The sequence below is a fragment of the Pogona vitticeps genome, chromosome 3 (genome assembly GCF_051106095.1).
Source record: "Pogona vitticeps strain Pit_001003342236 chromosome 3, PviZW2.1, whole genome shotgun sequence".
NCBI lineage: Eukaryota > Metazoa > Chordata > Lepidosauria > Squamata > Agamidae > Pogona > Pogona vitticeps.
In genome coordinates this window covers 42,310,021-42,323,890 of record NC_135785.1, presented here as the reverse complement: position 1 = coordinate 42,323,890, position 13,870 = coordinate 42,310,021, and the positions used below count along the sequence as shown (strand labels likewise).

The 13,870-nt window shown below is 38.3% G+C and overlaps 1 protein-coding gene across 2 annotated transcripts in view; it reads right to left on the bottom strand.

The window, feature by feature from the left end:
* LOC110075313 (glypican-5) overlaps positions 1–13,870 on the bottom strand; it is a 486,554-nt gene that overhangs the window by 281,701 nt on the left and 190,983 nt on the right. The window contains exons 5-6 of one of the 2 annotated variants that reach the window (XM_072995918.2): positions 12,177–12,236; positions 8,802–8,927 (exon numbers count right to left, since the gene is read on the bottom strand). In XM_072995918.2, the coding sequence (XP_072852019.2) occupies positions 8,802–8,927; positions 12,177–12,236 (186 nt within the window). The remainder of the gene's footprint in view (positions 1–8,801; positions 8,928–12,176; positions 12,237–13,870) is intronic. The other variant, XM_072995919.2, reaches the window with a different exon arrangement.

Below are 13,870 nucleotides of genomic sequence, written 5' to 3'. Positions count from 1 at the left end.
AAGAGGTAGTATTCTACAAATATACTCATGGGGAAAGCTTTCAGACTAAAGAAGATTGAATGCAAGAAAAAACTCAGCCATTATCAAATCACACAGCTGCTAAATTTCATTCAGCAACACTTGAGCAGCTTGTTCATCCAAGGCAATTTCCTTACTGACTGGTAGCAACATCATAACGAATATTGCAACTAGCTCAAGGGAGGGATGAAGCTGAAGGGGAAAAGAGCACAGTGAATCACAACAGAATCCATGCTGGCATAAGATGATTGCTTTGAAAGCTTGAATAATAAGCATCTGTGCCATTTTTCTTATAGCCCTATTGAGCCTTTATAGCTTGAAAGCAGGTTGGGCTGCAGGCAAGGTGTAGACATGAGGTCTCCCGTCCCCGTGTTCCACCAAATGCCAATCAGACATTCACACATTCAGTATAAATGTGTGAAGGCCAGCTGAACATGTTTACAGTGTTTCTGTGTCCTCCACCTGAATGTCAGTCAGACTATTGCACACTCTGAATGTCTGAAGAGGCACTTGCAAGCACATTAAGCTAAACATGCTTGCAATACCCTGATGATGAATACATGATTGGCATTCCCTTGAAGGGATGACACATTGGTTTATTTTATTTATTTATTTATTAAATTTATACCCCACCCATCTAGATAGAAGTCTACTCTATCTAGGCTAACAATAAAAATGGAATAAAAGCTATATAATAAAATAAAAAACAATAGTAATATAATTCAAGATGGGAAAAGAAAAAAAATTCAAATGATGACAGGAGGGAAAGCCTGCCTAAAGAGTCTGGTCTTAAGTCTGCTCTTAAAAACACCCAGCGAGGGAGCCAGACAGATCTCTGAGGGCAGACTGTTCCAAAGGCGAGGGGCCACTGCTGAGAAGGCTCAGTTTCTTTTTCTTTCTCTCCGGGCCTCCCTCAGCGTTAGACCAAGGGAGGACCGGAAAGAAAATGATTTAACCACCATTAAAGCCATACCTGCATTCAGGATATAATATCTGAATAGTAACTGGAATGGCTTCCAGTCAGGAAAATAAAGTGACCTATACAGTACTGTAGAGGTGCAGCAATATGTTGAGCTGAGTGCAAGGAAGAACCACACATTCAACCTTTATTTTGCTGGAAGATAGGTTGGGGAAATTTTTCTTCTTCAAAGATCAGTAACCACCACCATCATATTACTTACTCTAAAATCTAGATAAATAGAACAGTATCTTAAAAGGGAAGAAACAGATTAGAGTCAACTCTTTTTCAGTAACCAAGCAGCAAGATGAGATAGAGTAGCCAGCTCATGGATAAGTCCATGTTTAATGAAAATTACACCACAGAGTTCCTGACTTCTAATTTAAGACAATTCTTCTTCCTGTTATTCCTTTCTATCAGTGGTTGAACAACATCTAAATCCGAGGAAGCTGTTTCAGCTCTAGATCAGTGTCTGGTATTAGCAATGGACTAGATAGAGGTGCTCCTGGTCTTTTGAAAGGGAGATCAAGGAATAGAGATACCTATTGTGCTGGATGGGGTTACACTTGCATTGAAAACACAGGTATTCAGTTTGGGGATACTCCTGGATTCATCTCTGAGCCTGGTTTCAGTGGTGGCCAGAGTGCCTTTGCACAATTACAACTAGTGTGCCAGCTTCCCATTTCTTGAAGTTGTCTGATCTGGCCACAGTGACATATGCCTTAGTTACATCCCAGCTGGATTACTGTAACACACCATATGTGGTGCTTCCTCTGGAATGTGTCAGGGGTCCAAAACACATCCAAATTGCTGACTTGAGGTCTAGCTACCAAGAAGATAAGTGGATGGATTCCCCCAAATTATTATCATTTTTTTTCTCTCAAGAAAACCTGCCTTCAAATTATATATTATTATTAGGTAGCCTGATTTTGACACCATTACTGACGTACTCATCGTACCAATGATAAATATTAAGCATCTGTTAGTACTAGTCACACAGAAAGAGTGTATGGCTAATATATGTCATTATATATATTATACATACATTGTGTGTGTGTGTGTGTGTGTGTGTGTGTGTGTGTGTGTGTGTGTGTGTGTGTGTGTGTGTGTGTGTGTTGTGTATATGTATACTGTATATATAAAGTGACAAATACATTACTCAAGTGCCTTTCGAAAAATGTGAGCTTTTGAATTTGAAACTGAAGGGATATTTTACACATTTCTCTGTCTGCTTTAGAAGATGGCTGAGCATGTAAACTTGCATAGCAGGGAATCAATAATTATCTGTTTCTGGGAATCTGGGCGATGGCTTTTTAAAATTATTTCTATAATGCCAAATACTATCAAGATTGTTTGGTTTTTAGCATTCTGTTTACTTTGGAAACATTCTGATGACCATGGCAAACCAGAAACATCCAAGTAACAGTCCAGTCGTTTTTTTCTACAGACCACTATAACTTGGTTGGTTAGATAGCTTGTGATGCAGGTTCATGAAACCACAGTAATTCCTCCTGCTGCTTCATGTCAAGATTTACATCAATCCTAACTAGCTGTTCATACAAGTTAAAAACAAACACTAAAGCTACAGTTTGTAAGTTATTAAAATGTAAGGCCACTCTGAAGCCTCTGCCGACTCAGGCCTCCAGGAGTGCTCACTACTCTTCTTCAACTGCTGCCACCAATATAATCAATATTTAAAAAGGACAAGTGTTTCTTCCAAAACAAAACTTGTTTATTGATATAATAAAATAAAATGAGTAAATCACAGGTAGATAATCAAGTTGTAAATCACTGTTTCTCATTCATTAAATCACACAGACTTTTCCTCAATGACTATTTTGGCTCACAGGCCTACTAACATGCTAATCACTAACTCTCCATCTCTCCTCTCACACCTCACACACACACCCTTTTATATTTCAGCTCCTCCCCCTTCTGCACCACCCTCCGTCCCCTCATTGGCTGATGTTCCACTGCCCAGCTGTGACGGACAGGTGAGAGCAGGGCTGTATGTTACAGTAATTATAAGATGACTTGCACCCTATGAGGCATGCAAAAGTTATGGGTTTCTTCAACACTCATCCTTGAGATACATCCAACAAGAGTTCCCAACATATATATTTTGCAGACAGTTCATGCCTGCCATGAAAGTTACAATACCATTGCTCATCTGCTGCCCTTACGAGTTATTCCATATCACTGTACTCAATAGTACAGTAATATGCATGTGAGGTTGCTTTTGACCTTGCTCTACACTATTGCTGTTACCATTATATGTCTGAAGGTTCTGTAAGTCTATCTGCTTCTTTGACTTGCTGCCTCTTGAAACAATTTGTTCCAGGGTAATTTACTGTCTCTTTAGGTGTAGAAACAAAGGAGAAAGGAATAAACTCTCCTTGAGGAAGGATACACTGCTGTAACTGCTCCTTTCGCTTTAGGAATGAAAAACAGGAATTTGATATATTTTTCCTGCTTGAGGGAGACCTCAGTGCCTTTGTTATACCTTAAGTATTACATTGCTCCCTACTCCTCACCAGAACTATAAAAATGGATAACAACTAAAATACATCCTATAGAGCAGTGGTCCCCAACCTTGGGCCTCCAGATGTTCTTGGACTTCAACTCCCAGAAATCCTGGCTAGCAGAGGTGGTGGTGAAGGCTTCTGGGAGTTGTAGTCCAAGAACATCTGGAGGCCCAAGGTTGGGGACCACTGCTATAGAGCACAGGGACAAAAATCAGGCTGAACTGAAATGTGGGAAACATTCGACAGACATTTTTGGTTGCCTATAATATGTTGTCTCCCTTTTTGCAGACCTTTCAAAAAGAAAGCCAATCTGTTCAGAAGTGGATAGAGGAGAAGGAGGAAATAAAGGTTAGATTTTGTTGCATAGACAGACAAGGTGGCACCTCCCCCCCTCCAGTCATACACAATACACTAGTTCAGGTGGCATATGGATGATACCTGGATGTGAAAGTTAGATCACCCATCTGTACTTAATCATTTCCACTTCAATTGAATGTCCACTGAGATGCCCAGCTTCATGCTATGTTGAGTGCAATTGAATTTAAGCCATCATGTGGAAAAAGTGGACAATATTTTCTTATAATACTAGAACATGGGATATGATGAGAAAGTATTATGCACTTTTTAGGTAAAATAAAATGTATGTCCCAACAGGACACACAGCTAATAATAAGCCACCACATGATATGGAGATAGCTAACAATTTATATAAGGGAAACTCCTAAGGAAAAAGGCAAAGAATGGCTACCAAACATGGAAGTCATACATGGCCTTCTAGTATTCAATTCATCTAGGTTGCTGTTTGGTTCTTAAGACTTGAGGACGAAATGCAATCACCATAACCATTTACGCCGATGTTTCAAAGGAATTCAAATAGGTAAGCTCTGTAATTATTACAAAAGAACCAAGAGATGTCAGTCATTTTTTAATGTCTAAGACCACCTTTGGAGGTCAGAGGCAAAGTGCATCAAAGCATAGCATCTCATGCTTAAAACAGAAGAATTAAAATATTGGAAAGATTAAAGCAAACAGGTATTTTCTATGTTCTTCTCTTTTGCTTCCTCCAGGACCCTTTTTAACTATTAATATTAGGCCTGCAAACAAAATGAAACTTCCAGCAGCTTCTTAAAGAGTAGCAGCTGCCATTCCTGATTTAATGTAAAATTCGAAGTACAGTACAGTTGAATGCTGTAACTTGTTCTGCAAGAACTAAACTTGTTCCGTTTAGCAACTGACATGTTCAGCTACTTATGAATACTGTACCATGCTATTTCATGTTATGTTTATGTGATTCATTATTTAAACTGTTATACTGTATTTGTTTTTCCTCAAGAAGAAAAGTATCAGTTAGTGGATGGCATGAATAAACACTGTTTAATCTTAGGATGGGTTTATGAAATCAGGATCTGAAGCCTTTGCTGATTTTGTTTGTTTGGCTAAGAAACTTCACAATAGAGTTAATAAATGATTAATCCAACCAGATAGATGTGGATTATCTATTTGCTGATACAAGAACAAGGAAAGCATACAATCTGGATTCAGAATTTTTCATACCAGTTGCTACCAAAGCCCACACAAAGAGTGTTGTAACTGATGTTTTCTAAGCAGTGGTCTCCAACCTTGGGCCTCCAGATGTTCTTGGACTTCAACTCCCAGAAATCCTGGCCAGCAGATATAGTGGTGAAGGCTTCTGGGAGTTGTAGTTCAAGAACATCTGGAGGCCCAAGGTTGGGGACACTGTTCTAGACTACAGAAGACGTCTAAAGCAAAGTGGCAATATTTTACTTCAAATTCATGGGCCAGAATCCTATAGGTTAGTTACTCCAGCAAAACTGCAGTGGCTTGATTCCTAGTGGCAAACTGCTGTCAGTTAAACAAGTTCCCACTTATCGTATATTCCTCATGATGAACCAACACATCCAACAGGCATATGATGAGTGAGAGAAGTGGCAACTTGTCAACTAGCAGCAATTCACCTTGCAATTTATGTTGTTGCATTTACACTCATTTAATCAAGAGGATTCAGGCTCTAGGGTAGAACAGCCTCCAAAAAATTTCCCAAATTCCAAACCCAAAGTTTTCCTTCCCATCTTTCTCTTGCTTTCAAAATGCTAAGGTATAATGTTCTCACTGCTTGTCACTAGGTGTCACTTTAGTACTATATGGACATCGGACAGCACTATAGCTGCAGTACTGGGAAGAAAACCCTAAATCAAACTAAACCATTAATTCTCAGAAACATCCTGGAAAACTGCCAGTCTTTCATTAATTCTCTGTGGTAAAGAGTAAGAAACCACTCCAGTTCCACTGCTCTTATTTTGCACAAACAAACTTACAGAGAGGAAACCAAGAGAGATCTGTGTCAACAGCACTTGTTTTGTGATGCCTCATTCCCAAGCAGCCTGGAAAAACCGTATCTTTGGGCTGCAGTTCCCAGAGCTTACTAGTCAATCATGTTTGTATAAAATGACAACCTTATCATTTAGTTTACACAGCAATAAGCTGGACCAGTTAGATTTTTTTTTTCATTTCAAGTCCCAATGGTTTATTGAATAAATGGGAATTTAGTGAGTCAAGCCCTCCATAAGTTCCATTGACCTAACTACAGTTTATTGTGCACATTCTACAAGAGAAATTTCTTTTTTATTTTTTATTTATTTTTATTTATTTGATTTATACCCTGCCTATCTGGACCAATGGGGCTACTAAAACCTTGTAATGTTGGCCATAGATTAACAGGTGGTTTGCTTCATGGAGTGTTCTGGTGTCCGTTGCTTTATCATATGAAATGCACAATATCAAAATGCAGTTTGGTTGCATTCTGAATTAATACAAGCATATACCCAATAGCTTGGCTACTCCAAGAATACAGGCCATCAAACAAAGTCATTTGTTTTTATTGCCCTTAGCTGCTCTTTAGATTTTGTCTTTGTTTTTTAAAACAACAAAAACAAAAGAATCAATTGGTTTGAATTTTATGGTACATTTGGAAAGCTGTTGAGATTTTAGATCCCTAATGCAAAACTCCTAGCAGTCTTACTCTCAACTGTCCAACAACAATTTGTGAAATAGCCTTCTGTGTCCCCAAATCACACTTTCCCAGTAAGGCATAAAGAACAATAAATTAATCCAAAGCAAACAAGTCTAGAAAGAATTCCTTCAGGATCTATAAACAGAATGCACAGCAAGAAAGCTCAGCACAGAGAGGGCCAAGTGTAAACACTCAGAAGCTTTCCATGCTGGGAGGCTGTCAAGGACAGAGGTGGCCTTTACCAAAGCTGCAAAGGTCACACCTTGTTTGTTAGATTTATGTGGCAGATTCTGTCATGTCAGTTAAGATTTGGATTTACCCCAAACCAAGTACCAGAATGACCTCTCGATAAGGCATTCATTGATGGCCCTATTTAAACCTTTAAAATGTGTAGAAAATCCACATGTGCAGGAAACCCTTCAACTATAGCCAGGTTTGTCTTTAGACTCCTTCCCTGATCTCTGCCCTCTTATTGCCTGGATTATTTATTTATTTATTTATTTATTTATTTATTTATTTATTTATTTATTTATTTATTTACGCACTTTTATCATTGTTTTTAAAGCTGTTTCTGGGAAGGCGCACATCAACTCTGACTTCAATCATGACAAACACTGACCTGGCACTTTTGAACAAGGACTTGCTAACCAAACCCAGTTTCAAATGATGGTTAAATATGAACCATAGTTAGAGCACAGGTCCTGTTACCTTTATTCTTCCCCACGGATAGCTTCTGCCAAGGAACATTTATAGTTATTGTTGCCCATCCTCAGAATTTTTGCCGGCTGTAATCATAACTTCACTTTATTCAAAGTCAAACAGTTGCAATATAGTGATACGCCACCCCTTTACCAAGCACCCTCAGGAGAAACCATTTTAAATATGTTGTATGATTGCTGCATTCATTGCTTGAAAAGTGAAATGTGCAGTGCTAGAAAATCAACTGTGAATGCTCAGGTTTCCACAGAAAGCCTCACAGAGTCTCTACAGTCATACAATTATCAGATTAAGGATCAAAGAGTTCAGAATAAAGGAAATAACTAAAAATCCAGCCATGCCTAATTGCTTACTTTATTTATATCTAAATCTGTGCACTCCATTTAAATGAATAAAACAGAGTACACAGAAAGCAATAACAGAATTACCAAAACATCCCCGTGTGCAACTCGGCCAAATGAAAAAGATGCCTTACAAAGATCAAGGTGGTGCAGCTTCGCAGTCAAATGTTTCTTTCTGGTACTAAACCACATACATTGTTCTTAGCACATGAACGAATGAACATTTTGCACTTTTGTAACACCGGTAAAACATCTCTTTCAGTCACAACTACAGGAGGCTCAACATTCCAAATGACACATTTAACCAACTGCACCTACTTTCATGCACTTACTGAAGTCAGTAAAAACTAACAAGGATTAAACCACAGTTATTTTGAGTTAACTTAACCAGCATCGCTGGGTGACAATTGTCACAAGTGTGTATATAGTAAGACCATGGCATTTGTAGTGAATTGGTTCCAAACCTCCCTCGCCCATGGATGCAAAAAATAAAATAAAATGTGGAAGTTTGTGGGAGGCGCTCCACACTGACCATAGCTGACCACCTCACCCCCTTTCCCCCCCTCCTCTTCTCCCCCTGCCCTTTCCTCCATCTGCTCTGGGTTTATATGATTAGTTGGTGTGATCTGTCTTAGAGTTATGGCTGCTTCTTTTAATGTTACTACCTTTATTTTTGTTTCCTATTATATTTGTAATAATCATCCAGAGTAGTGCCTGACACTAATAGGAATAGGATACTAATTAATTAATTAATTAATTATGCGCTGGCTCTGGTCTCTCTAGTGGCCAGTCCTTGTACATATACATATGTATTTCTGGGTTTTTCAGGGAGCAGATACGTGAATCAGTGGATGGTGATCCAAAAGGTGGGGGGGGGGCTTCCTACTTTAATTGTATTTAACTAAATCTGGAATATGCCATCTGCAGGATATCCTCAATGAAATATTTTTTCCAGAGTTTTGCCCCAAACCAAGCAAAGAAAAAAATGTAGGAAAAATCAAAATCATTCTGACTACCAATCAACGAAAAGCTGCCAGAAGATGTAAGATCCTCCTCTTCAGCAGACAAATCCACCACAGCAGAGCTGATGGTAATATTGTCCTAAAATCTATACAATGTGTAAGGTATATCACATTTTGGGAAAACGAACAGAAATTACAATTCAGCTCATGCCAAGAAATCATTCTTCAAACAATCTTCTTTCCACTTACCTTTCTACAACATCCTCACCATTCCAGCAAGTTGAGCTATCTTTCATCACAAGATCCCCATCACAGAGTCGTTCTGCTAAAGAGGCATACAGCGTTCTGGACCGTTTCATATAGGTGATAAATTCCCTGGAAATCAGACATACGGGATTAGAACAAACCTGCAGCAGCATGCTGACATTCTGACCTGCTTACTAATCTTATTGATGTGACGTGTATAGTTGCATCACTATATACTAATGTGTTTTAATACTGATTTTATTCACTATTTTAATATAATACTTGTTTAATTCTTTTTAAATCTTCATGCACTTACTGTTTTTAGCTTGTTAGTATTGTCTTTTCAATGATGTAAGCTGCCTTGGTTCCTTTTTAGGGAGAAAGGTAGGAGAAAAATATTTTAAATACATAAATCCCTACTTTTGAAGAACTAGACAGATCCATCCGTAACAATGCTAGTGTTCTGGGGGCAATATAATAATAAATTAGACTTTATATTCAGATCCATGTGTTGACATCCCAATATATGTTTCTTGTATTAAAAAAAAACTTGGAGGAGAGGCAAGTTCCATCAGTGGTATGGTAGGGTGGGGAAGATACTTCTTTCTCCTACCCCTTCTCTTTTCCATCCCTGTCTTACTTCTTCCCACTACTGAGTGCCAAATGCAAGTCTGTCCACATAAACATTTGTCAGGAAATCCTAGACAGAGCAGTTTAGAGATGGTTGGAGTAAAAGAGGGTGGGTGGAGAAAGTGTCATGCCTCTTCTCTCTTCCCCACACCTTCTCTGCATTTCAAAATAAACACAGAGAAGCAGTCCGCCTTTTGAATTTTATAACTATTGATTTTGACCTTTTTCTATACTTAGGCAGCATTATTTTGAATGGAAACCTAATCCATATTTTTCTGCCATGTGCACAAATACAAAGAAGCCTGCACAAAGTGCCAGGTTTACATGCTCGCCACTCCTTGCTCCTTCCCTGGAAGGAAGAACAAGCCTGGATCCTACTTATGTGAGAATCAGGAACTAGGACTTAAAATAAACTCTATTTTGTTAAACAAGACAGAAGATCAACCTATTGTGAGTTTTTATAACCTTGCATGCTGTCTGCAGTTTTAGAGACTGGAAGGGACCTTTCTGGGCTCAGGCGACTGTCAACCTATCCAGTATTGGCCAATTGTACCTTCCTACTTCTGAATTTAAAGAGACCTCCACCTCTTTCCTGGGCGCTTCTCTTTCTTTGTCTTTAGTCTGTTGAAAGTCAGTTTGCTTGTTTGCTATTGATCTGTTAATAACTGTAAGCAATGAAATATGTTTGAGGCTTGAAATGCCAGAAAGGGATGGATTATCTGGGGAACCTAAAGTTAATAGCTATACTTCTACTGCAAAGCAAACGGGATTTTGCCAGAAATTTGAAACTCTGCAAGACAAGCTACTGTTTCTTGTTGGCTTGTTTAGTATATGACTACAGCTTCTTTTAAATCATGATTCTTGGATTACATGTAACAAGCCAGGAATCTGATGAAATAAAACTGAGTTTGGGTGTGCTTCACTGCCTCTGCTGTGCAGGAAGAGGGTATGTATATATTTCTGCTTATGTACCTGGCAATGAGTCATAGTTTATGATTATGTAAGGAAGCCTCCTTGATTTGTTCATGTCAAAGGAATCTAGGCCTAACTATCTCTGAAGGCTTCTCCTTCTATAAATGTAAAAATCATAATTTTAATTCTACCACAGGAATCCAGTCCAGAGATAGATCAAGTTTGTTTTCTCATCTGGATGAAGATGGGCCTATCAGTCTGCATTTAAATTTTAATTCTGCTGGTCAATTCAAAATATATCAACAAAAATAGCAGTGCATCATTTACTGTAGCACTTCAAGAAAAAAATCATGATTGAAGCTAGACCATGATTTTTATGTGCCAGAGAATAAAGCAAAAAGCCATCTGGCAGTAATGTCTAGGCTTGCCATTCTTGATATGACAGGAAACTATTTCAGCCAAGAACTATCTAGTGACATTCCAAAAGTAGTGACTGGATTGCATCTGTATTACATGACCTGTAAGATGTTGCCTATCAGCAACCATCCATCTAGACACCCTGGAAATTCACTGCTTTCATTTAGATTCTAAAATAAAGCAGAGAAACACATAATGTTTTCAGAAGCCTGACCACTAGATATTTCTAAGGTGCATTACAACTGAAGCACTGTTAATTGCCATGGGAATATTCAATAAATAGTGGGTGGTAACTGTCAGTGTGGCATAATGGACAGAGTGACAAGACTAGGACTTGGAAAAGCTGAGTTTGAATCCCCATTTAGCAATGGAAACTTGTTGGAGGTAAGACCACTCCTTACATATTTCACATACATTGGAAATCTTAACAGGGTTACAATAAATTAGATTTAAATTGATGGCACATAAACAAACAATAAAAGTCAGAAATATACAGAAGATGATTTATTTCCTCTCTGTGCAAGCAAGAAAATGTTTACCACTTTCCTCAGAAACTCTTTTGTGAAGATGGAGACATGTACAGTCATTGCTGTGTGTGGAAGAGCAGCTGGATCATGCCCTTAAGTTTTACAGCTTTTGCTTGGCTAACCTTAACAGTAGGCACAATGGCACAGTCATCTCAAAACTAGATGATTTTATGTATCAAGATAGAGTAGCAAGTTGTTTATGAAAAGTTCTCACATTTTTACCAGCAATATATATACTAGATAGAAATTTTCTTCCCAAGTTTCTCAAACAATATAAGCAGCCTTGATATTATGACTTTGACTTCTGGGAGACAACACCACAACTTCTGTTCTACATCCAGCAACAAAATTATTTAGGCCAACTTTGCCAGCTGCAGACAAATGGCCCAATCTGATTTAGACAGGAGCATTTAGCAGCAAAACTGCATTAAAAGCTGGCAGAAAATCTAATTCATTTTGAATTTAATTTTGCTTTAAATACAAAAATAAATGGGAGCATATCTTCTGGCCATTAGGGAGATACTTCATCAGAAAAATTAGATTACAATAAGCAGGTCTATTTCTTCCCCCTTGCTAAGAATGCACAGTCTTTTAGATAAGGAACAATGAATAATCTTGTCATCCAGAAGTTTTTAGACTGCAGACTGCAACTCCTAGAAATACAGTGCCTCCTGATTCGCAATACTGGATAAGGTTGATTGGAGTTGCAGCCCCCCCACCATCTGTTCCTCACCTCTGTTTCAGATTAGGGCATCTGGGCTAAGAAGTTAATCTTAAGAGTATCTCCTGCTAACGTTGAAGAAAAATGTCTAATCTTACAGGATAGAACAATGTTTGGGGAGCTCATTTCAAATCAAGAGACAAAAGCATGTTGGGTTCTTTTCATTCTTACCGGGACATTTTTTTCAAACTTCTGGATTTGTCATTCTTTGAAGCTTTCAGAGGCAGAGAACTGGATTGGGCCAGGAAGAACAGTCAGAAGAGGGGTAGGAAGGGGGGAATTCAGGCAAATGAAGAAAGAAATGAGAAACAAAAAAGTAATAAATTATTTGAAAGAAAAGATCATCAAGCACATGCACAGGATTAAATTAGAAAAGAACAAATGCAATTAAAATATGCTTTGACCTTAATATATATATATATAAAAGGAAAAAAGGGAAAAAAAAGAAGGGAGGGGAAAAAGACCACCACAGTCTATGCACAGTTTAATCCTGGCAAGACTATGGCTTTACTGCTTGGTGATTTGAGCTTTTTCCTAATAACATATAAAAATAAATTTATCTTTCTTTTAAAAAACTTAATAAATACGGTTTCAAAGTGAAGGTTTAAAATGCAAAAAATAATGAATGTACCTGTCATATCCAAATGTCACATGAAAAAGAATTATTGTATACATGTGAGAACAAAGCAGGACAGATGATTTGTGGATGAGAAGCGTACACCGAAGTACTTTAGATGAAAAAGCATTTATTTTTGAGGGGTTTTTTTCCCATAAAATGCTAGATTGCTTTTCCTCGGGGATGGGGGAATCCAAATGTGTATTGCCCCTTCAGGCATATTTGGAAAATTGGAGATTGACTATCTGACTGACTGACTGACTGACTAAACAAACAAATAGTTTGCCTGCTTGTTGTAGCCAAGTTGTAGCCAAGACTGTGGCTTTCTCAGTATAGAAGGAGTGACCAATATGTGGATTATGGCCTCAGGGCATTTCTGTCCTCCTAAGCATCCCCAGGTTCCTCCACTGCCCCTGAAATTTAAAAATCAACTCAAAATGCCACTGCTACTTCTCAGTGGCATGCAGGGTAAATTTGCCACATTTTGAACACTTCCCAGAACCCCTGCCTCTTCATTTGTATTATTATTTGTTTAACACTACAGAATACAGGGATACTTTTTGAGAATAAAAGTCCATTTTAAAGAGAATATATTTGGGGAGCTTACAGGAATGGGTGCAAGCATGGCCCTCCAAGGCCCATGGATGAGGGTGAGATACCCACAGATTGCCTGCCCCTACAGAGTATCTTAGTAGCAATGTTCATACTTTATGTATAAAATGTCCCAGGTTCCACCACATGTATGCCAGGCTGGGAAAGACTGTTGTATGGCATGACAGCGAATAGCTGCCAGTCAACTGAGCTTGATGGACCAATGGTCTGACATGTTATAAGGCAGCTTATTATGCTCCCAACAAAGCTCCACACATAACATAATTTTAAGTGAATTAGAAGACCCATCCACCAAAACCTAAGGTCAGATGTATATTTTAAAGAAAATGGCTCCCCGGAGTCTCTGTAGGAAAATCTATGAAATGTGGATGCTTGTAGTACTCAAGAACATCTTTTCATGCCATTCAAGTTAAAAAGAGCCACAAGCAATAAAAACACAGTAAAACACTAATATTGCTTTACCTCAGCTAGTTCCTTCTCCAATTAAATTGCAAATGCAGTGCTTTTAAACAGAATATATTTCCAGTCCATGTTTAGTGGCAGGATATACTAAAATGCAGCTCAGGTATCACAGCCAAGAGTCTTGTGTTTCCAAATGTTCTAAGCAAGGCATCTACAATACTTCTCTGTGCAATCA